The sequence below is a fragment of the Balaenoptera musculus genome, chromosome 9 (genome assembly GCF_009873245.2).
Source record: "Balaenoptera musculus isolate JJ_BM4_2016_0621 chromosome 9, mBalMus1.pri.v3, whole genome shotgun sequence".
Lineage (NCBI taxonomy): Eukaryota > Metazoa > Chordata > Mammalia > Artiodactyla > Balaenopteridae > Balaenoptera > Balaenoptera musculus.
The window spans coordinates 91,564,943-91,587,877 of record NC_045793.1 but is presented as its reverse complement, the minus strand read 5'-3'; the positions used below and the strand labels follow the sequence as shown (position 1 = coordinate 91,587,877).

General features: G+C 36.0%; 1 protein-coding gene across 1 annotated transcript in view; it reads left to right on the top strand.

Annotated features, from left to right (window-relative positions):
• COG5 (component of oligomeric golgi complex 5) overlaps window positions 1–22,935 on the top strand; it is a 281,556-nt gene that overhangs the window by 25,598 nt on the left and 233,023 nt on the right. The window contains exon 6 of the mRNA XM_036862985.1: window positions 11,224–11,344. Within this exon, the coding sequence (XP_036718880.1) occupies window positions 11,224–11,344 (121 nt within the window). The remainder of the gene's footprint in view (window positions 1–11,223; window positions 11,345–22,935) is intronic.

Below are 22,935 nucleotides of genomic sequence, written 5' to 3'. Positions count from 1 at the left end.
CGTCTTGTTTATGGTTCCCTTTGCTGTGCAAAAGCTTTGAAGTTTCATTAGGTCCCATTTGTTTATTTTTGTTTTTATTTCCATTACTCTAGGAGGTGGATCAAAAAAGATCTTGCTGTGATTTATGTCAAAGAGTGTTCTTCCTATGTTTTCCTCTAAGAGTTTTATAGTGTCCGGTCTTACATTTAGGTCTCTAATCCGTTTTGAGTTTATTTTTGTGTATGGTGTTAGGGAGTGTTCTAATTTCATTCTTTTACATGTAGCTGTCCAGTTTTTCCAGCACCACTTATTGAAGAGACTGTCTTTTCTCCATTGTATATCCTTGCCTCCTTTGTCATAGACTAGTTGACCATAGGTGCGTGGGTTTATTTCTGGGCTTTCTATCCTGTTCCATTGATCTATATTTCTGTTTTTGTGCCAGTACCATATTGTCTTGATTACTGTAGCTTTGTAGTATAGTCTGAAGTCAGGGAGTCTGATTCCTCCAGCTCTGCTTTTTTCCCTCAAGACTGCTTTGGCTATTCGGGGTCTTTTGTGTCTCCATACAAATTTTAAGATTTTTTGTTCTAGTTCTGTAAAAAATGCCATTGGTAATTTGATAGGGATTGCATTGAATCTGTAGATTGCTTTGGATAGTATAGTCATTTTCACAATATTGATTCTTCCAATCCAAGACCATGGTATATATCTCCATCTGTAGGTATCATCTTTAACTTCTTTCATCAGTGTCTTATAGTTCTTTGCATACAGTTCTTTTGTCTCCCTCTGTAGGTTTATTCCTAGGTATTTTATTCTTTTTGTTACAATGGTAAATGGGAATGTTTCCTTAATTTCTCTTTCAGACTTTTTGTCATTAGTGTATAGGAATGCAAGAGATTTCTGTGCATTAACTTTGTATCCTGCAACTTTACCAAATTCATTGAGTAGCTCTCGTAGTTTTCTGGTGGCATCTTTAGGGTTCTCCATGTATAGTATCATGTCATCTGCAAATAGTGACAGTTTTACTTCTTCTTTTCCAATTTGTATTCCTTTTATTTCTTTTTCTTCTCTGATTGCCGTGGCTAGGACTTCCAAAACTATGTTGAATACTAGTGGTGAGAGTGGACATCCTTGTCTTGTTCCTGATCTTAGAGGAAACGCTTTCAGTTTTTCACCATTGAGAATGATGTTTGCTGTGGGTATGTCGTATATGGCCTTTATTATGTTGAGGTAGGTTCCCTCTATGCCCACTTTCTGGAGAGTTTTTATCAGAAATGGGTGTTGAATTTTGTCAAAAGCGTTTTCTGCATCTATTGAGATGATCATATGGTTTTTCTTCTTCAGTTTGTTAATATGGTGTATCACATTGATTTGCGTATATTGAAGAATCCTTGCATCCCTGGGATAAATGCCACTTGATCGTGGTGTATGATCCTTTTAATGTGTTGTTGGATTCTCTTTGCTAGTATTTTGTTGAGGATTTTTGCATCTATATTCATCAGTGATATGGGTCTGTAATTTTCTTTTTTTGTAGTATCTTTGTCTGGTTTTGGTATCAGGGTGATGGTGGCCTCATAGAATGAGTTTGGGAGTGTTCCTCTCTCTGCAAGAAGGATGGGTGTTAGCTCTTCTCTAAATGTTTGATAGAATTCACCTGTGAAGCCATCTGGTCCTGGACTTTCATTTGTTGGAAGATTTTTAATCACAGTTTCATTTTCATTACTTGTGATTGGTCTGTTCATATTTTCTATTTCTTTGTGGTTCAGTCTTGGAAGGTTATACCTTTCTAAGAATTTGTCCATTTCTTCCAGGTTGTCCATTTTATTGGCATAGAGTTGCTTGTAGTAGTCTCTTAGGATGCTTTGTATTTCTGCGGTGTCTGTTGTAACTTCTCCTTTTTCATTTCTGATTTTATTGATTTGAGTCCTCTCCCTCTTTTTCTTGATGAGTCTGGCTAATGGTTTATCAATTTTGTTTATCTTCTCAAAGAACCAGCGTTTAGTTTTATTGATCTTTGCTGTTGTTTTCTTTGTTTCTATTTCGTTTATTTCTGCTCTGATCTTTATGATTTCTTTCCTTCTGCTCACTTTGGGTTTTGTTTGTTCTTCTTTCTCTAGTTCCTTTAGGTGTAAGGTTAGATGGTTTATTTGAGATTTTTCTTGTTTTTTGAGGTAGGCTTGTATAGCTATAAACTTCCCTCTTAGAACTGCTTTTGCTGCATCCCATAGGTTTTGGATCCTTGTGTTTTCATTGTCATTTATCCCTAGGTATTTTTTGATTTCCTCTTTGATTTCTTCAGTGATCTCTTGGTTATTTAGTAACGTATTGTTTAGCCTCCATGTGTTTGTGTTTTTTACATTTTTTTCCCTGTAATTGATTTCTAATCTCATAGCGTTGTGGTCAGAAAAGATGCTTGATATGATTTCAATTTTCTTAAATTTACTGAGGCTTGATTTGTGACCCATGATGTGACCTATCCTGGAGAATGTTCCATGCACACTTGAGAAGAACGTGAAATCTGCTGTTTTTGGATGGAATGTCCTGTAAATATCAATTAAATCTATCTGGTCTTGTGTCATTTAAAGCTTGTGTTTCCTTATTAATTTTCATTTTGGATGATCTGTCCATTGGTGTAAGTGAGGTGTTAAAGTCCCCCACTATTATTGTGTTACTGTCGATTTCCTCTTTTATAGCTGTTAGCAGTTGCCTTATGTATTGAGGTACTCCTATGTTGGGTGCATATATATTTATAATTGTTATATCTTCTTCTTGGATTGATCCCTTGATCATTATGTAGTGTCCTTCCTTGTCTCTTGTAACATTCTTTATTTTAAAGTCTATTTTATCTGATATGAGTATAGCTACTCCAGCTTTCTTTTGATTTCCATTTGCATGGAATATCTTTCCATCCCCTCACTTTCAGTCTGTATGTGTCCCTAGGTCTGAAGTGTGTCTCTTGTAGACAGCATATACATGGGTCTTGTTTTTGTATACATTCAACAATCCTGTGTCTTTTGGTTGGAGCATTTAATCCATTCACGTTTAAGGTAATTATCGATATGTATGTTCCTATTACCATTTTCTTAATTGTTTTGGGTTTGTTTTTGTAGGTCCTTTTCTTCTTTTGTGTTTCCCACTTAGAGAAGTTCCTTTAGCATTTGTTGTAGAGCTGGTTTGGTGGTGCTGAATTCTCTTAGCGTTTGCTTGTCTGTAAAGCTTTTGATTTCTCTGTCGAATCTGAATGAGATCCTTGCTGGGTAGAGTAATCTTGAATGTAGGTTCTTCCCTTTCATCACTTTAAGTATATCATGCCACTCCCTTCTGGCTTGTAGAGTTTCTGCTGAGAAATCAGCTGTTAACCTTATGGGAGTTCCCTTGTATGTTATTTGTCGTTTTTCCCTTGCTGCTTTCAATAATTTTTCTTTGTCTTTACTTTTTACCCGTTTGATGACTATGTGTCTAGGCATGTTTCTCCTTGTGTTTATCCTGCCTGGGACTCTCTGCGCTTCCTGGACTTGGGTGGCTCTTTCCTTTCCCAGGTTAGGGAAGTTTTCGACTATAATCTCTTCAAATATTTTCTCTGGTCCTTTCTCTCTCTCTTCTCCTTCTGGGACCCCTATAATGCGAATGTTGTTGCATTTAATGTCCCAGAGGTCTCTTAGGCTGTCTTCATTTCTTTTCATTCTTTTTTCTTTATTCTGTTCTGCAGCAGTGAATTCCACCATTCTGTCTTCCAGGTCACTTATCCGTTCTTCTGCCTCAGTTATTCTGCTATTGATTCCTTCTAGTGTAGTTTTCATTTCAGTTATTGTATTGTTCATCTGTGTTTGTTTGTTCTTTAATTCTTCTAGGTCTTTGTTAATCATTTCTTGCATCTTCTCGATCTTTGCCTCCATTCTTTTTCCGAGGTCCCAGATCATCTTCACTGTCATTATTCTGAATTCTTTTTCTGGAAAGTTGCCTATCTGCACTTCATTTAGTTGTTCTTCTGGGTTTTTATCTTGTTCCTTCATCTGGTACATAGCCCTCTGCCTTTTCATCTTGTCTGTCTTTCTGTGAATGTGGTTTTTGTTCCACAGGCTGCAGGATTGTAGTTCTTCTTGCTTCTGCTGTCTGCCCTCTTCAGTTTGAAGTTTTTAATTTAGTTTTTTAACTGAAACTATATAAGTAAGAAAGTTTGAGAAGATGTTGGAAAGAGGAAGGAAGAAATGGTTCATAAAACCTTTTCTCTTTTTTTATGTTCATGTTTTACATGTACGTGGTTTTCATCGTATACTTTTGTAGGGTCCTTTTTAGTTTTCAGTTGATACGATATCAAATAATTTTATCTACATTGTTCTATGGGATGATGAGTTAGTTTACTGGCTTTATATTTATCCACCAAACAAATGAATATATTAGGAAGGAAGGAGGAAGAAAGATAACAACACCAGCATAAGTTGCCAGTGTTCCTAAACACTGCGAGAACATATAGAGCAACTACGATAGCAAAACCAGAGAACCCCTGCTGGTTGAAGTGATGCTGGGTTAGCTTGGGAGCTAGCATTCAGGGGGCATAGCAGCTTTTTTTAAAAAAATTAATTAATTAATTAATTAATTTATGGCTGTGTTGGGTCTTTGTTTCTGTGCGAGGGCTTTTCTCTAGTTGTGGCAAGTGAGGGCCACTCTTCATTGCGGTGCACGGCCCTCTCATTATCGCAGCCTCTCTTGTTGCGGAGCACCGGCTCCAGACACACAGGCCCAGTAATTGTGGCTCACGGGCCTAGCTGCTCCGCGGCATGTGGGATCTTCCCAGACCAGGGCTCGAACCCGCATCCCCTGCGTTGGCAGGCAGATTCTCAACCACTGCGCCACCAGGGAAGCCCCATAGCAGCTTTTGTTTCTGCTCTGGGAAAGGCACTGTCCATGTAAGAAGTCCAGCCATTGTGAGACTGTCATGCTATGGAGAAGCCCATGCTGGCCGTGGGTAGATGATAGGTAGCGAAGCACTGAGGCAACCAGAAGTGGGAGTGAAGCCTGGTGTTAGCTGAGTGCAGCAGAGTGAGTAATCCCAGGGATACCACACGGAGCACTTGAACCCTGCCCAAATTCCTGACTCACAGAATTGTGCGGAAGAACAAATCATGTAAAATCACTACGTTTTGGGCTGGTTTCTTATGCAGCAAAAGATAATTGATACAGCAGCCAAACTGATTTTGACGTAGAGACAGCCATCCTCATAGAATCCAGGGACTATTGCTCCTATGACCCTTTCTTTAGGAATCTGATAGACAATGTACTTGAGACAATCAAAATGAGTAGAGAAACAGCAAAGTAAAAAGTAGTGATGAGCATTAGAACTAGGATTAAATGAGGGAGATAAAGTAGTGTGGAATGGCTGTATGTTTTGACAAAGAAATAAAATTCAACTGTAAAACATTGTGGGCAGAGTATGTGCAGAACAGTTTTTTTAAACTGTCTTCAGCAGTCATATTTGTGTTTGTAGTATTGGTTTTTTTTTTTGGCTGCGTGTCTGGTTTTTGTTGCTGCGCGTGGGCTTTCTCCGGTTATGGCAAGCGGGGGCTACTTGTCGTTGCGGTGCATGGGCTTCTCATTGTGGTGACCTCTCGTTGTGGAGCATGGGCTCTAGGTGCTCGGGCTTCAGTAGTTGTGGCATGCAGGTTCAGTAGTTGTGGCTTGCTGCCTTTAGAGTGCAGGCTCAGTGGTTGTGGCGCACGGGCTTAGCTGTTCTGTGGCATGTGGGATCTTCCCAGACCAGGGCTCGAACCCATGTCCCCTGCATTGGCAGGCGGGTTCTTAACCCTCTGCCACCCGGGAAGCCCTGTAGTGTTGGTTTTGAAGTCAGGTAATGTTTTGTTTGTATTGTGTAGCAAAGCAAATGAATAATTTTAAATACTCTAATTCTGTTATCTCTTATGCCTCTGGAGCCAGGAGTCTCTGTGTGGAAGAAATAATTTATAGATGTAAGTTAGAAGATTAGGTAAACACCCTGTGCTCCTGATTTTTAAGTGCAATTATCAGTATGAACTCATGAGATATTTTAATTTTATCTTAAAATGGTATATACATTATATGTATATATTTTTATACATATGTATATGTATAATGTTAATCTGAGACTGTTTTATGTGTATTGTGGAATCAAGCAAATGAATATTTATGTGATATTTTAATTTTGACATTTCCTAACTATGTCTACCAAAAAGTCTCAGAAATGAGCAAACCTAGTTCCCAGAATGTGGTCTTCAAATGCTGCTGAATTCTAAAAGAAATCAGGGATTCTTTGATAAATCTTTGATCCCAGATCTGGGGCATGAAATATGCAAAATGATCCTGGAATATTTTTATACCATATACCAAAGCAAGTATCAATAACTATTAACTAGAGTCATGATAAAAGGCTTCAGGAGCCAACTTGGAGAGGCCCTAGGGTAACCAACTATGTCAGTTTTAGCACTGCAAGTCCCATGTCCCAGGAAACCTCTCAGTCTCAGGCAAATCAGTACAGGTGATCACCCTCAGAGGCTCCTACTGGCCAAAAATGGTACAATGTGAGCATCTATAAGGATAAGAGCTACAGTGGATTGGTATTTTATATTATGTTTAAATCTATGAGTTCATAATGATATCCAAAACAATGAAGTAATTGTTCATCTTTGGTATCTATTAGGAAAGCAGTCCTCAATTTTGAAAACTGATAAACCAATGGAAAGAATCTGGCGTTTATTCTTACTATTCTGTGTGAACAGTACCACTGGGTAAACTAATATAGATGAGGTAAAGTTTGTTCTCATAGAGATGTTTTATAAGCTAGCAAATAAAGGCAAAATGACATAACTGGAGTATCACCATTTTGTATTCATTATGTTTTAATAGATTTTGCCATTGAGTATCATGGCTGCTAACTACACAGAGAATCATACATATGTTATAAATACACTACTACCTAATGAATAAATTTGCCCAGAATATTAAACCTGTATCTGATGAAGCTGCCTACATCCATCTACTAAGGTATAAGGAATATAGAAGACAGAGGGACTTGTTAAACTAGGGGAAGGCAATCAACTAAAACCAGTCTGTGGGAAACTGTATAGGACAGATGATCCCATATATTCAACAGATTGCAAAGGACAAAAAAGAGATGCTAAAGGAACCCATTTAGATTTAAAAAGGGCAAAATTAGGACTTCCCTGGTGGTGCAGTGGTTAAGAATCTGCCTGCCAATGCAGGGGACACAGGTTCAATCCCTGGTCTGGGAAGATCCCACATGCCACGGAGCAACTAAGCCTGTGTACCACAAGTACTGAGCCTGCGCTCTGGAGCCCACGAGCCACAACTACTGAGCCCGTGTGCCACAACTACTGAGCCCACATGCTGCCACTACTGAAGCCCATGTGCTGAAACTACTGAAGCCTGCGTGCCTAGAGCCCATGCTCTGCAGCAAGAGAAGCCACCACAATGAGAAGCCTGCGCACTGCAACGAAGAGTAACCCCTGCTTGCCACAGCTAGAGAAAGCCTGCACGCAGCAACGAAGACCCAAGGAAGGCAAAAAATAAAGTTAAAAAAAATAAAAATAAAAAGGGCAAAATTAAACTACAGCATTTAGGTATATATGCTTAAGTGATAAAGCCATAAATGAAAGTAAGGAAGTGATTACCACAAAAGCCAGAATGGTGTCTCTCTTGATTAGGCTGGGGGAGTAGGGAGGTTGGCTGGAGGGTGTCGTGATTGGTAGTGGGTACATGGAGGGCTTCTGTAGTGGCAGACATGGTTTTGTTTCCTGATCTGCATGGTAGTTCCAAGTTCATTTAGCTATAATTTCTTTTTTTTTTAAAATAAATTTACTTATTTATTTTTGACTGCATTGCATTTTCGTTGCTGCATGTGGGCTTTCTCTAGTTGCGGTGAGCAGGGGCTGCTCTTCATTGTGGTGCATGGGCTTCTCATTGCGGTGGCTTCTCTTGTTGTGGAGCACAGGCTCTAGCGTGCAGGCTCAGTAGTTGTGGCGCACGGGCTTAGTTGCTCCGAGGCATGTGGGATCTTCCCGGACCAGGGCTCGAACCCGTGTCCTTTGCATTGGCAGGCGGATTCTTAACCACTGTGCCAGCAGGGAAGCCCTAGCTATAATTTCTGTATGTAGTTTTCTGTATTTTAATATCTAAATCTATATTTTTAAAGACTTAATTTTTTAGAGCAGTTTAGATTCACTGCAAAATTGAGACGAAGATATAGATTTCCCATATATTCCTTGCCCCACACATGCATAGCCTCCCCCTTAATCAACATCTGCCACCAGAGTGGCACTTTTGTTACAATGGATGAACTTACATTGACACATCATTATCAAAGTCCGTAGTTCACTCTTGGTGTACATTCTGTGGGTTTTGAAAAATGTATAATGGTATATATCCATCATTATAGTATCATATGGAGTATTTTCAGTGCCCTAAAAATCCTCTGTACTCTTGACTCTTCATCCCCCCAACTCCTGGCAACCGCTGATCTGTTTACTGTCTCCATAGTTGTGTCTTTTCCAGAATGTCATATAGTTGGAATCATATAGTATGTAGCCTTTTCAGATTGCCTCTTTCCCTTAGTAAAATGCATTTAAGATTCCTCTGTGTCTTTTCATGGCTTGATAGATCATTTCTTTTTAGTGCTGAATAATATATTTGATAATAAAAGTCTGAAATGAAAAATAAGGAGGAAAAGGAAATTGATTGGAGTGGAAGCAACTATATTAGGAAATGGTGAGAGTTGCTGCCTTACAGATTATCTAAGACGTGTTGACTGAGGATTTTTTTTTTTATATATAAATTTATTTATTTAGCTTTGGCTGCGTTGGGTCTTAGTTGTGGCAAGTGGGGGCTTCTCATCATTGCAGTGCGTGGGCTCTAAGCACGCGAGCTTCAGTAGTTATGGCACGCAGGTTCAATAGTTGTGGCGCATGGGCCACAACTATTAGTTGCTCCACAGCATGTGGGATCTTCCCGGACCAGGGATTGAACCTGTGTCTCCTGAATTGGCAGGCAGATTCTTATCCACTGTGCCACCAGGGAAGCCCGACTGAGCATTTTATTAAATGCTATTCTAAGATGATGTAACATGATCTGTTAGTAGAGAGCCACTGAGGTTTATTAAAAAGGGGGCTGGAGTGCTGAAAACTGTTTCTAAGAAGGTAAATCTGGCAAGATGGATTTCAGTAAGAGACTAGAAAGCTAGCCAAGAGACAACAGTGTTAAGGTGAAGGTGATAAAGATTTGAATTAGGGTGATGCTTGTAGGAATAGAGGTAAAATAGCCATTGTGTTATGCAACAGAAGAATAATCAGTAAGACTTGGTGACAGATTAAGTATGGTTAAACAGAAAAGCATTAGAAATAAACTCAGAGCTTTCATGTTTGAGGGCATATCCTTTATTGGGTAGGTACTGGGAATTCTGGAAGGACAGTTCTTGGTGATTAGATCTGTTATTTCTCCTCATGATGTATTTAGAATCCAAGAGGAATGATTGCTTGGGATTCTACATTCCAAATGGTACATCTAAAAATATAATTCTGACAAGCAAGAAACTGATAACAGTGGTTGTTTTTGGTGAGTGCACAGTTGAGACATAAAAATATGAGGATGACTTTTTATCTTCTAATCTTTTGAATTTTGAATCATATGCTTCTATTACCTATTCAGAAAATAAATAAAATTTAATTAAAGATTAAGATGCGTAAATCTTCCAGTTTACAGGGAGAAATTCTTATTTGACATTTTTATTATTTTAAGTACTTCAGACTACAGTTACTCAGAAAAGCAGTCAGTAAAAAGTAAACATGTTTAATACTTGGCTGCCTTTGATATACATATGTTTGTAAGTGTGTATTTGATTGTATGTTTGTGTATGTTGTGTGTGCATGAGTGTGGCTGTGTGTGGCTCTGAGGTGTATGTGTACTTCATTCAGAAAAAATGTTTATATTTGAAGCCTCAGGGACCCTGTCTTCCTAGGGCTTTTAATTCTTATTGCTACCAGTTAGGATTTTCCTCCTTACATGGGAGATGTTCTTGCTTCTCAACCAGCTTCAGGGCCATTCAGAGATGGTGGTGATGCAGCAGCATAGACTGTCTCTCTTTTCTTTATTATCACCACTGAAGCTGAAGGTCACTATATATGTGTTACTCCATCAGTCTCCCTCTTCATTCTCCCCAGGCAATTGCCCTGGATTGCCTCTGTAATAAAGTATCTTGAAATACACAAGTCTTTATTTCATGTCTTAGTCTTTTGGATAGGTTAAGACCCACTATTTGATCTGGTAACAAAAAAGGGAATAGAGGTGACATATAAATGATAGGGTTTTTTTGGTTTGTTTTAATAACTTTATCTTTTACAATTTGTTATCAATGATAAAAAAATTAGGAAATGTCAGTAAGGGCATGCTTATTCTTTAAGATCTAGTGAAATTGGGCATTTTAAGTCTGTTCCCCTAGGGACTTAGGAAAGAGGAACTAGGACTGGAAACAGTAGGAAACAGTAGTAGGAAGCTAAGCAGCCCTAGCACAGTGGTTGTCAACCTTGGCTACACACAGGGACTGCATGAGGATATTAAAAGAAATACTGATTCTGCTTTAATTGGTCAGGGCTCTGTCTTGCTTGGGCATTGGAACTTCTTGAACCTACACACTTGAATTTTTTTTTCTCTTTATTTTTTTGGTCGCGTCGGGTCTTAGTTGCGGCACGCGGGATATTTCGTTTCATCACGCAGGCTTCTCTCTAGTTGTGGTGCTTGGGCTTCTCTCTGTAGTTGTGGTGTGCGGGTTTTCTCTCTCTAGTTGTGGCACGCGGGCTTAGTTTCCCCGTGACATGTGGGATCTTAGTTCCCCGAGCAGGGATCCAACTGGCGTCCCCTGCATTGAAAGACGGATTCTTTACCACTGGACCACCAGGGAAGTCCCCCTACACACTTGAATTTAATATGAAGTCAAGACTGAGAGCCACTGGCCTAGAGAAGAAAACTGGTCTATGACTGAGGAGAAAAGTGCTTAGGTTTCATAGCACCTCAATCCCAAATTCTCTTTGGGATAAATTGGAGCTTATTGTAAAATGCTGCTTTTTAAGACTTGTGATTATTTAGATTTCTGATGGGTGGAAAACAAAAAATACATGAGTGAATTTTTAGCATCTGGAAAGAAGAGACAGATTCACATAGTAATAAAACTTCGTGGATTGACTTTACTTATTTAACATTGCACAGGTCGCCTGTGATTTGCTTCGGAGAATCATTCGCATCTTGTATCTCAGTAAGAGACTCCAGGGACAACTGCAGGGGGGAAGTAGAGAGATAACAAAAGCTGCTCAGAGTCTCAATGAACTTGGTAAGTCCTTTTGTTTATTGATTCACTGGTTGAAGGAAATTTGGTTGTTTCAAGTTTTTGGTGATTATAAATTGAGCTACTTTAACATTTGTATACAGGTCTTATGTGAACTTAAGTTTTCATTTCCCTAGGAGAAATGTCCAGGAGAAATGCTGTTTTTTAGGTGACAAGTCTCATGTTGGCATGGTGCCTAGAAGATCTGTTGAATTCATTTCTTCATTTGTCATTCTTTTCTTAAACATTTAGAGCAGCCTCTTGACATTCAAGGGTGTACCAGTCACAGCTTTGACTACTGACAAGTTGCAAGGTCCATGATGAAGCAGTTCATAATTTTTCAGGCAAAATTTTGAATACCTACCAAGTGCTTAAAGAACTACCTAACACCTGCATTTTAATGAGGCTTTGCGGTTTTCTTCTTTTCATTGGGTACCCAGTAATTTTTCTGAAGTGGATGTGTTTAGTGGAATTTGTACCTTTTTAGGTTCAGAAGGTCTTTGATTATATCCATCTCAAATATCAAGAGTCTCCTAACGCTTAGTAACGTGCTTTGAAAGTAGTTATGCCAAAAGAATATCAAAGATGTGCATTACATGTTCTTTTTGAATTTTCCTATCTTTGATATTTCAATTACATAGTCATACTGCAATGCTTATTCCCTGTTTTGACTAAGGAAATGTAATATCCTTCACAAAGCATGCTTCAACAACATTTCAATTTATAATGCTCAAATACATTGCTTAGGCACATCATGGCAATATATTGAACTTGTGATTTAGTGTGCTCGGAATATATTATATACAAAGTTAATTTTAAAGCAGTGAGTAATGCTTCACTGTTTTTTCACAATATGTGCTAAATATAGAAGTGTAAAAATCTTAGTATCAGCTGTTATTTTTTGCTTTATCATATTTAATTTCTGTGCTCCAAAAAATAAACTCTCGAATAATAGAATCATTAAAAAACAAACACAAATTATTCCAAGGTTTATTATGTATACTTGTCATCACTGATACTCTTCCATAATAAAAAATTGCTAGATTTTGATTATGATTATCACCTCTCCTAGAAATAACAGATGCTGTAATGCAAATGGTGATATCTTCTTTTTTTAAAAAAAGGCACAATTATTTTATTATTTATTTTAACATCTTTATTGGAGTATAATTGCTTTTCAGTGTTGTGTTAGTTTCTGCTGTATAACAAAGTGAATCAACTATATGTATACGTATATCCCCATATCCCCTCCCTCTTGCGTCTCCCTCCCACCCTCCGTATCCCACCCCTCTAGCTGGTCACAAAGCACCGAGCTGATCTCCCTGTGCCATGCAGATGCTTCCCACTAGCTATCTGTTTTACATTTGGTAGTGTATGTATGTCAGTGCTACTCTCTCACTTCGTCTCAGCTTACCCTTCCCCCTCCCCGTGTCCTCAAGTCCATTCTCTACATCTGCGTCTTTATTCCCGTCCTGCCCCTAGGTTCATCAGAACCATTGTTTTTTAGATTCCATATATATGTGTTAGTATACGGTGTTTGTTTTTCTTTTTCTGACTTACTTCACTCTGTATGACAGACTCTAGGTTCATCCACCTCACTACAAATAACTCAGTTTCATTTCTTAAAAAGGCACAATTATTAATCATAATGTTCTATGTTGGTACAATGCAGAATATAAACTCATCCTTCCAATGAGGCTTTGGCTTTCCCCAAAGTTTTATAAATGTTAAACGATGACAAGTTGTTGAGAAAGTATAGTAAATTGTGGAGTTATCTCAAAATGGATTGTGTTAATTTAAATTTTTAAAGCTTTGCAGATTATGTGCTATTCAAAAATTTCAAAGGCATCATGTCTTCATCATTCACCACTGTGGTTCAGTCTTGGCCAGTCCTGGCGTTGATAGTAAGGAGAAGCCAAGAGGGAGATAAAGTTTGTACATTTGGAATTAATGTTTTAATAAAAGTAATAATTTGGTAATCACTATTACAGTTACACATGTATACTAAATGCTATTTCTATGATTGGAGCATCTCTGAAATTATCAATGTCTATATTTGTATGGGTCTGGCTCTCACTAGAAAGAATAAAATGATGAAGAGTAGCAGGCCCCTGAGATTAACTGAAAACCAGTCTCTCAAACTTGAAAGGTCTTGAGGCTTGAAACGTAGTGACCAGATGAAATACATTGTCATCTGAAAGTTAATTATATTCTGAGGGACTTGGGGGGGAATGTCAGTGGCTGCTAATGGATACCACTCTTTAGAGTGGTGAAAATGTTCTGCAATTAAATAGTGGTGATTGTTGCATAACCTTGTCAGTATACAAAAATGCCTCTGAATTGTATGCTTTAAAAGGTTGAATTTTATGCTTTGTGAATTATGTATCACTTTAAAGTTATATATCAATTTAAAAAGTATATTCTGGTGCCTAGTGACGATTATGCTGGTACCTTTTCTTTTTTTTAAAATTGAGGTCTAAGCGATATACAGTAAACTGCAACATATTGAAAATGTACAGTTTGGCAAGTTTTGACATGAAACCATCACCAATATTAAGATAGTGAACATAACTATCACCCCCCAAAAGTTTCCTTATGCCCCTTGGTAATCCCTCCTCAGGCATTTATGGATCTGCTTTCTGTCATTATAGATTGGTTGGCATTCTAATGAACTTTATGTAAATGGAATCATACAGTTTGTGTTTTTGTTTGGCTTCTTTCAGTCAGCTTAATTATTTTGAGATTCATCTATGTTGTGTGTATCAATAGCTCATTCCGTTTCATTGCTGAGTAGTTTTCCATTATATGGGTATCCCACAGTTGGTTTATTCATTCACCTGTTGATTGATATTTGAGTTGTTCCTAGTTTTTGGCTATTACAAATCAAGCTGTTATGAACATTCATATACAGGTATTTTTATGGACATATGCTTTCATTTCTCTTTGACAAATACGTAGGTATGGAATGGCCAGATCATATAGTAGATGTATGTTTAACTTTGAAAGAAATTGCTGAGGTGTTCTACCTGAAGTGTATGAAAACTGCACTTTTTCTGCATCCTTGTCAACACTCGTTATAGTCAGTCATCTTAATTTTAGCCATTCTAATAAGTGTGTAGTAGTATCTTGTTTTGAGTTCACAAAAAAAAGTTTATAGAACTAATACAGGAGTTTAGCAAGATTTCAGGATATATGATCAATATACAAAAATTAGTTTTATTTCTTTTGTTTTCTTTTTTTTGTTTTTGGCTGTGCCGCGTGGCTTGCGGGAATCTTAGTTCCCCAACCAGGGATCAAACTCATGCCCCGTGCAGTGGAAGTGTGGAGTCCTAACCACTGGACTGCCAGGGAATTCCCTTTATTTCTGTATAATATTAACAAGCAATTGGAAGTTGAAATTCAAAAATACCACTTATAATAGCATTGAAAATATGAACTACTTAGGGTTGAATTTGACAGAAGATACACAGTCATAAACTGACAACTAGAAAACATTGTTGAGGACAATTAAAGAAGACCTAAATAAGTAAATAAACATTGTCTGTGAATTGGAAGACTTTATAGTGTTTATTAATATGCCCATTTTCCCTAAATTGATTTGTATAGATTCAGCACAGTTACAACCTGCATCCCAGCAGGCTTTTATTAAAAATTGACAAACTGATCTTAAAATTCATATGGAAATGCAAAGGATGTAGAATAACCAAAACTTTTTAGAAAAACCAAAAAACAGGCACAGTTGGAGCATTAACCATACCTGATTTGAAGACCTGTTACAATGACTTATACTAATCAAGACAAAAAGATAGACAAATAGGTCAATGGGATGGAATAGAAAGCCCAGAAATAGACGCACACATGTAAGAACAACGGATTTTTGACACATTTAGTGGAGAAAAGATAGTCTTTTCAACAGATGGTACTGGGAAAATTGGATATCCATATGTATAACAGTGAACTTGTATTTATACCTTACTTCATATAAGAAAAAAAGAAAACTGAAAATGGATCATAGTCCTAAATATAAAACCGAAAACTATAGAACTTCTAAAGGGAAACGTAGGAGAACATTTTTATGTCTCTGAATTAGAAAATGATTTCTTAGATATATAACCCAAAGCACAATTCTCCCTGCTACACACAAATTGGTAAATTAGACATTATCAAAATCTAAAACTTCTGTGAGCGATGCTGCTAGAAGAATGAAAAGACAAGCAAGCCATAGACAGAAAATGTTTGCAAAGTATATATTTGATAAAGGACTTGCTTTCAGAATATATAAAAAACTTTCACCATTGGTAAGAACACAAACAACCCAATTAAAAAATAGGCAAAAGATTTGAACAGACACTTCACCAAAGAATATACGTGAATGGCAAATATGCATATATGATACTCAGCATCATTAGGCATTAGGGAAGTAAAAATTAAAATCATACTGGTGTCTTATTGACAGAATAAGCAGAATTTTTTTAGTGTAGACTTATGTGTAATTTTTCATGCATATTATTATGTATGATTAAAAAATGAAACTACATAGTACAGATTTCAGGATTAAATTATATCACATTCATTTATGGTTTTTCTTCAAGAAAAGTCTTGGCACTAGATGAAAATTTAGATGGGCCTTACTACAAATTAGTAACATTTTTTGAGCATTAGTTAAGATGATACACTTAAGTCACATTTAAGTTATACCATGGTTTATATATAGTGAATGTATTTTATGTTGCGTGGTGCGACAAAAAAAAAAAGGAAAGTATATCCTCCATTAATTTTTACTGTGTATTGTCTGTCCTCTGAGATTTATAATTTTGTTGCCAAGCTGCAACAGAATGTTTTCTGATGATATGTGGTGATACATTAACACCATGTATCATGAGAAAATATTTTTCAAATTTATCATAGAAGCATTTTATGAAATATTTTTTATAGAAGGAAGGGATAGTCTAAGTTTGTTTTATCCACTAATGTTCTTATTGTAACTGATATTTTCTCAATCTGATAAAACAATACTTATATGCAAACATTTTTGATTTATGCATAGGTGGGAAAAACTATGATTTACATAATCTTTGCCACGTAATAGGTGATCGATAATTAAGGAACTAATGAATTTTTTTTGAGATGTCTGTAAGATGATGTAGTTGGTGAACATTTTAGAAAATTTTATTATTTCAAGCTTTTAAAAATTGTTTATTGATAGGAAAATTTGTAAATATGCCATGTAACCGTTTCCAGTATTAAATTAGGTCTGAGATGACTTCTTTTTTAATAGAAGTATAGTTGATTTACAATGTTGTGTTAGTTTCTGGTATACAGCAAAGTGATTCAGTTATACATATATATGTGTATATATATATTCTTTTTAATATTCTTTTCCATTATGGTTTATTGCAGGATATTGAATATAGTTCCCTGTGCTATGCACAGTAGGACTTTTGTTGTTTATCTGTTTTATATATAGTAGTTTGTATCTGCTAATCCCAAACTCCCAGTTTATTCCTCCCCCACCCCCTTTCCCCTTTGGTAACCATAAGTTTGTTTTCTATGTCTGTGAGTCATTTTCTGTTTCATAACTAAGTTCATTTGTGTCATATTTTAGATTCCACATATAAATGATATCATATGGTATCTGTCTTTCTCTTTCTGACTTACTTCACTTAGTATGATAATCTCTAGGTTGAGATGACGTCTTAAATGCATTTAAAACATACATAGGTTTTTGTGACAACTTCAGCGTAGCAAATTCAGTATGCCTTTTTAAACGTACAGTGTAATCATATATGATGATAAATGTCTTCAGTACCTATGTTTGATTTAGATAGTCTCTAAATTACTTATATATGTGACCGGATTCAGCTACCACCAGGTCAGGGTGATGCTGTGCTCAAATCCAGAATAATGGGTTTATGCTTAGGTATGGGATTGCCAGTTGTGGAGACATAAGCATATTAAAATTACACACCCACAAACCCTCTTTTTTTTTTTAAACTAATTGAACTTAATGTTATCCAAATTTATATTTAACACATAATACCCATACAGCATTTATGATCGTATTTTTTTGGTTTTATCTTTCATCACATAGTGTCAGAAAATGAGGATTAATATCCAGACAAAAACAAGCAGCTTACTTTTTGTAAACTTTAGTATGTTATTTTTCATACATTTCAAAGTTACAGTAGTATTTTTGGGTATATATTTTATTCCATATGGTCAGGTAATGTTTATTGAAGGTCTGTAGTTTACCTTATTATTTGTCACCCCCTGCTGGACCATTCATCATTGTTTGAGAAAAATTAATTTAGTGTAAGGTTCTTCAAACTAGTAATATATCAAATTTTCAATTTCTCGGTTCTAAGGGCTTTATTTTCTAGTTGGATGCTTAAGCCAGTACTTCTCTTTTCCATTCCAGTACATGTAAGTTTTAAAAATTGGCAGTGTATCTTAAATGAATATAAACAATGCTCCAAATACAGGCTTCTTATTTTATTGACTTTTTACTGGTTATTTTATTGATTGTTCCTAAAAAATGGTGTCAGCCTACTTCTAGTGAATTACAGCTTTGAGTCTCTAAGTCTAATATTTTGGGGGAGCATTAGGTGGGCTGTTTTTCTTTTTATTGCCATTTACTTGATTATGTATAAAAATTCTAACTAAAGCAGTTTTTATCAGTCTTTGGTTTAGTAGATTGAAATTGGCTATAGGCTAAGTTAAAAGGGTTCAATGTAAATTTATGATTATAGATATACTTATAGAACTTTACATTTTAATACCATGTAAACAGCAGGGCAGGTAGGCAGGCATGATCTTTTGAGAGACATGTTCAGTAAAATAGGAGACAGTTTTAGTCATTTGTTTTAATTTCTGTGTTAGGGACTTGAAATCTGTTTCAATAAATCAGAAATGTGTTTTTCTACCGTATCTAATTAGAAGATAATGCTGATGTTACAGTTGTATTGTCACAACTAGGAATATATTCAGAGGTCAGTGGTGACCCCCCAGAAGTTGTCTTGTGCCTCTCTGAGTCAGTCCTCCCAGCTCCAGCACAAACTTTTGGTTACTAGAGATTTCATTTTGCTCTTTCTTGGATTTCATATATGTGGAATCATACAGTATACATTCATTTGATGAGTAGTATTCCAGTGGATGTATTCCACAATATATTTATCCATTCAGCTTTTGATACATACTGGGTTGTTTTTAACTTTTGACTATTGTGAATAAAACAGCCATGAACATTTATTTTCAGTGCCCTTGGGTAAATACCTAGGCGTGGAATTGCTGGGTCATCTGGTAAGTGTTATGATTAACTTTTTAAGATTTGCTACACTGTTTTCTTTCTTTTGAAACTAATAGGTAATTTTATTTTTACAGTAGTCTTATATAGCAACAGTATTAGTTTGCTGGGGCTGCCATAACAAAATTATCACAGACCGGGTGTCTTAAACAACAGAAATATAATTTTTCACAGTTCTGGCAGCTGGAAGTTCAAGATCAAGGCGTCCATAGGTTTTTTATTTTCTGAGTCCTCTCTCCTTGACTTGCAGATTACCACTTTCTCCCTGTATCTTCGCTGGTCTTTCCTCTGTGCTACACTTTTCTAAAATGGTTGTAACATTCCCACCAGCAATGCATAAGAGTCACATTTGCTTTACATCCTTCAGTGCTTGTCATTGTAAATCATTTTAATTTTAGCCAGTCTCATAGATGTGTAGAGGTATCTCTTTATGATTTTAATTTGCATATACATGATTACAAATCATGTTGAACCTGATTTTGAATATTTATTTCCCACTTCATTTATCTTTGTGTAGTGTCTGTCCAGATCTTTTGTCTTTTTTTTTTTTTTTTTTTAAAGACAGTATGAATTTACTTTAAAACTGTGGAACAAATATTACTAAATTACTCAATTCAAACTGGAGTCCATTTTCACCCCTAAGTGCTTTGGGACTAAGCTATCCCATCTCATTTTATTAACTCTTGTCTCTTACAATGTCTAATGATGGCAAAAGGTTAAATTTGTGTGCCTAACCCAAATGTGTGGGATAAGATCTGAGCCTTGGATTGAAGTGCATTTGATTTACACAAAAATAAAAAATGGCTAAGAGGGTTCAATAAAAGACAGTCTTGTGAAATATAGGGTAACTAGACTTTTGCCCTTGTTTTAAACTGGGTTTGTCTTCTTATTGAGTTGTGAGAGGTCTTTTTATATTCTGGATACAAGTTTGTCAGGTGTGTGTGTGTGAGTGTGAATGTTTTTTGTGAATATATGTGCATTGTCTTTTAATATTCCTAGTGGTGTGATTTGAGCAGAACATTTTAGTTTTGATGGAGCCCAGTGTATCTTTTTCTTTTTTTTGGTGGGGGGGGCGTGTGAGTTTTGTTTTATAGTTTGCACTTTTGGAGCCCTATCTAAGACAATCTTTTCCTATCCTACAGTTGCAAAAAATTTCTTCTACATTTTTTTCTGGAAGTTTTAAAGTTTTAATTTTTGTGTTAAGATCTATGGTTCATGTCAGGGTAATTTTTGATATAATGCAAGGGAAAGGTTGAAGCTTATTTTTTCCCATGAAGATATCTAATTGATCCAGTTCCATTTGTTGAAAAGACCTTCCTCTCTCCACTGAATTACCTTGGGACTTTTTTAGAAAATCAATTGACTCTATATCTGTAGGTGTATTTTTGAACTCTATTCTGTTCCATTTATCTATGTGTCTGTCCTGATTTCACATATCTTTATATTTTGATTACTGTAGCTATCTTGAATTTGCATTTAAAGTCTATTTCTTTGTAGATAGAGTGTTCTTGAGTCTTGCTTTATTATCTGTTCTTATAATTTCAGTTTCCTTTTGTTTGGAGTGTTCATATATATTTTTACTAGTTATTGATATGGTTGGATTGAGTTTGCCATTTTGCTATATTCTATTTTTATGATCTTTTTTCTTTTGTTCCTGTCTTTCTTTCCTGCTTTTTTTCTTCTTGTCCTTTTTTCATAAACCATTTTTAAGTGTAAAATTCAGTGTTATTAAGTACATTCACAGTGTTGTGTCACCTTCAACACTATTTCCAGAACCTTTTCATCATATCCCAAAGAAACGCTGTGTTCATCAAGTAGTAACTCCCCATTTTCCTGTTTCCCCAATCCTTGGTAACCTCTGTTCTACTTTTTGTCTCTATGAATTTGCCTATTTTAGGTACTTCATGTAAGTGGAATAATACAGTATTTGTCCTTTTGTGTCTGGCTTATTTCACTTAGCATAATGTTTTCAAGGTTCATCTATGTTGTAGCGTGTATCAGAACTTCATTCCATTTTTTATGGCTGAATAATATTGCATTGTATATCACTTTTTGTTTATTCATCTCTTGATAGACACTTGGCTAGTTTCCACTTTTTGAAAAGGCTGTTATAAATAATGCTGCTATGAACATTGGTGTTAGAGTATCTGTTTGAGTCCTTGTTTACAGTTCTTTTGGGTATATATCTAGGTGTGGGATTTCTGGGTCATATGGTAATTCTGTGTTTAACAGTTTGAGGATCTGCCAAACAGTATTCCACCGTAGCTGCCCTTTTAACATTCCCACCAACAGTGCACTAGAATTTGAATTTCTCCACATCTTCATCAACCCCTGTTATTTTCCTTTTTGTTTTTTTAAATAATTGTCACCCTTATAAGTGTGAAGGTAATATCTTACAGTTTCGATTTGCATTTTCCTAAAGACTGGTGATGTTGAACATGTTTTCATGTACTTATTGACCATTTTATATCTTATTTGGTGAAATGTTTTTTAAGTCTTTTATCCATTTTAAAAACTGAGTTGTTTGTTTTTTGTTGTTGAGTTCTAAATATATTCTGGATACTAGTCCTTGTCAGCTAAAATATTTTTTCCCACAGATATTTTCTCCCATTCTGTGAGTTGTCTTCCCACTCTCTTGATAGTATCCTTTGATGGAGAATTTTTTATTTTGATGAAGTCCAGTTTATCCAATTTTTCTTTTGTTCTCTGTGCTTTTGGTGTAATACTTAAGAAACGGTTGCCAAATCTAGCTCAGTGAAGATTTCCCCCTTGTTTTCTTCTAAGGGTTTTGTAGTTTTGGCTCTTCAATTTAGATCTTTGATCCATTTTGAGTTAATTTTTATATGTGGTGTAAGGTGGGATCTAGCTTCATGCTTTTGCATGTGGATATCCAGTTTTCCTCACGCTGTTTGTTCAAAACATTATCCTTTCTCCACTGAATGGACTTGGCACCCTTGTCAAAATTTAATTGACCATTTATGTAACTCTTTATTTCTGGACTTTGTCTTCTATTCCATTGGTGTATGGAATATGTATCATTATGCTGGTACCATACTGTTTTGATTACTAAAGCTTTGGTGTAAGTTTCAAAATTCAGAAGATCAAGTCTTCCAACTTTGTTCTTCTTTTTCAAAAGTATTTTGACTCTTCAATATCCCTCGAAATTCCATATGAATTTTAGGATGAGTTTTTCTATTTCTGTAAAAAAATGCCTTTGGGATTTTTATAGGGCTTGTATTATGTCTGTAGATCATTTGGAGTGGTATTGTCACCTTAAAGTATTAAGACTTTTAGTTCATGAACACAGATGTCTTTCCATTTATTTAGATCTTTAATTTCTTTTGGCAGTCTTTTATAGTTTTCAGTGCACAAGGCTTTCAGCCTCCTTAATTAAATTTATTCCTAAGTATTTTATTCTTTATGATACTTTTGTAAATGGAATTGTTTTCTTTATTTTTGAATTGTTCATTGCTAGTATATAGAAATACAACTGATTTTTGTGTGTTGTTGATTTTGTGTCCTGCAACTTGGCTGAATTCATTTTTTAGCTCTCTCTGTGTGTGTGTGTGTGTGTGTGTGTGTGTGTGTGTGTGGTCTTTAGGGTTTTCTACATATAAGATCTTGTCATCTGTGAACAGAGATAATTTTACTTCTTCCTTTCCAGTTTGAATGCCTTTGATTTATTTTTCTTGCCTGTTTATGCAGGCTAGAACTTTCAGTACTTTGTTGAATAGAAGTGGTGAAAGCGGACATCCTTACCTTGTTTCTGATCTTAGGGAAAAGCATTCAGTCTTTAATCACTGAGTGTGATGTTAGCTGTGTGTTTTTCATGTATGACTGTTATTATGCTGAGGAAATTCTCTTGTATTTCTAGTTTACTTAGTGTTTTTATTGCAAAAGGGTGTTGAATTTTGTCAAATGCTTTTTCTGCATCAGGATGACCATGTGGTTTTTTTTCCCTGTTCATTCTATTAATGTGGTCTCTTGCTTTGATTTTTGTATGTTGACCTATGCTTGTATTCCAGGGATAAATCCCACTTGGTCACAGTCTATAATCCTTTTAATATGCTGTTGAATTCAGTTTGTTAGTATGTTGTTGAGGATTTTTGCATACATATATATGGGTTTTTTTTGGCTCTGCCGCATGGCTTGCAGGATCTTAGTTCCCTGACTAGGGATCAAACCTGTGCCCTTGGCAGTAAAAGCATGGAATCCTAATCACTGGACTGCCAGGGAATTCCCACATCTATATTTACAAGAGATATTGGCTTGCAGTTTTCTTTTCTTGTAGTGT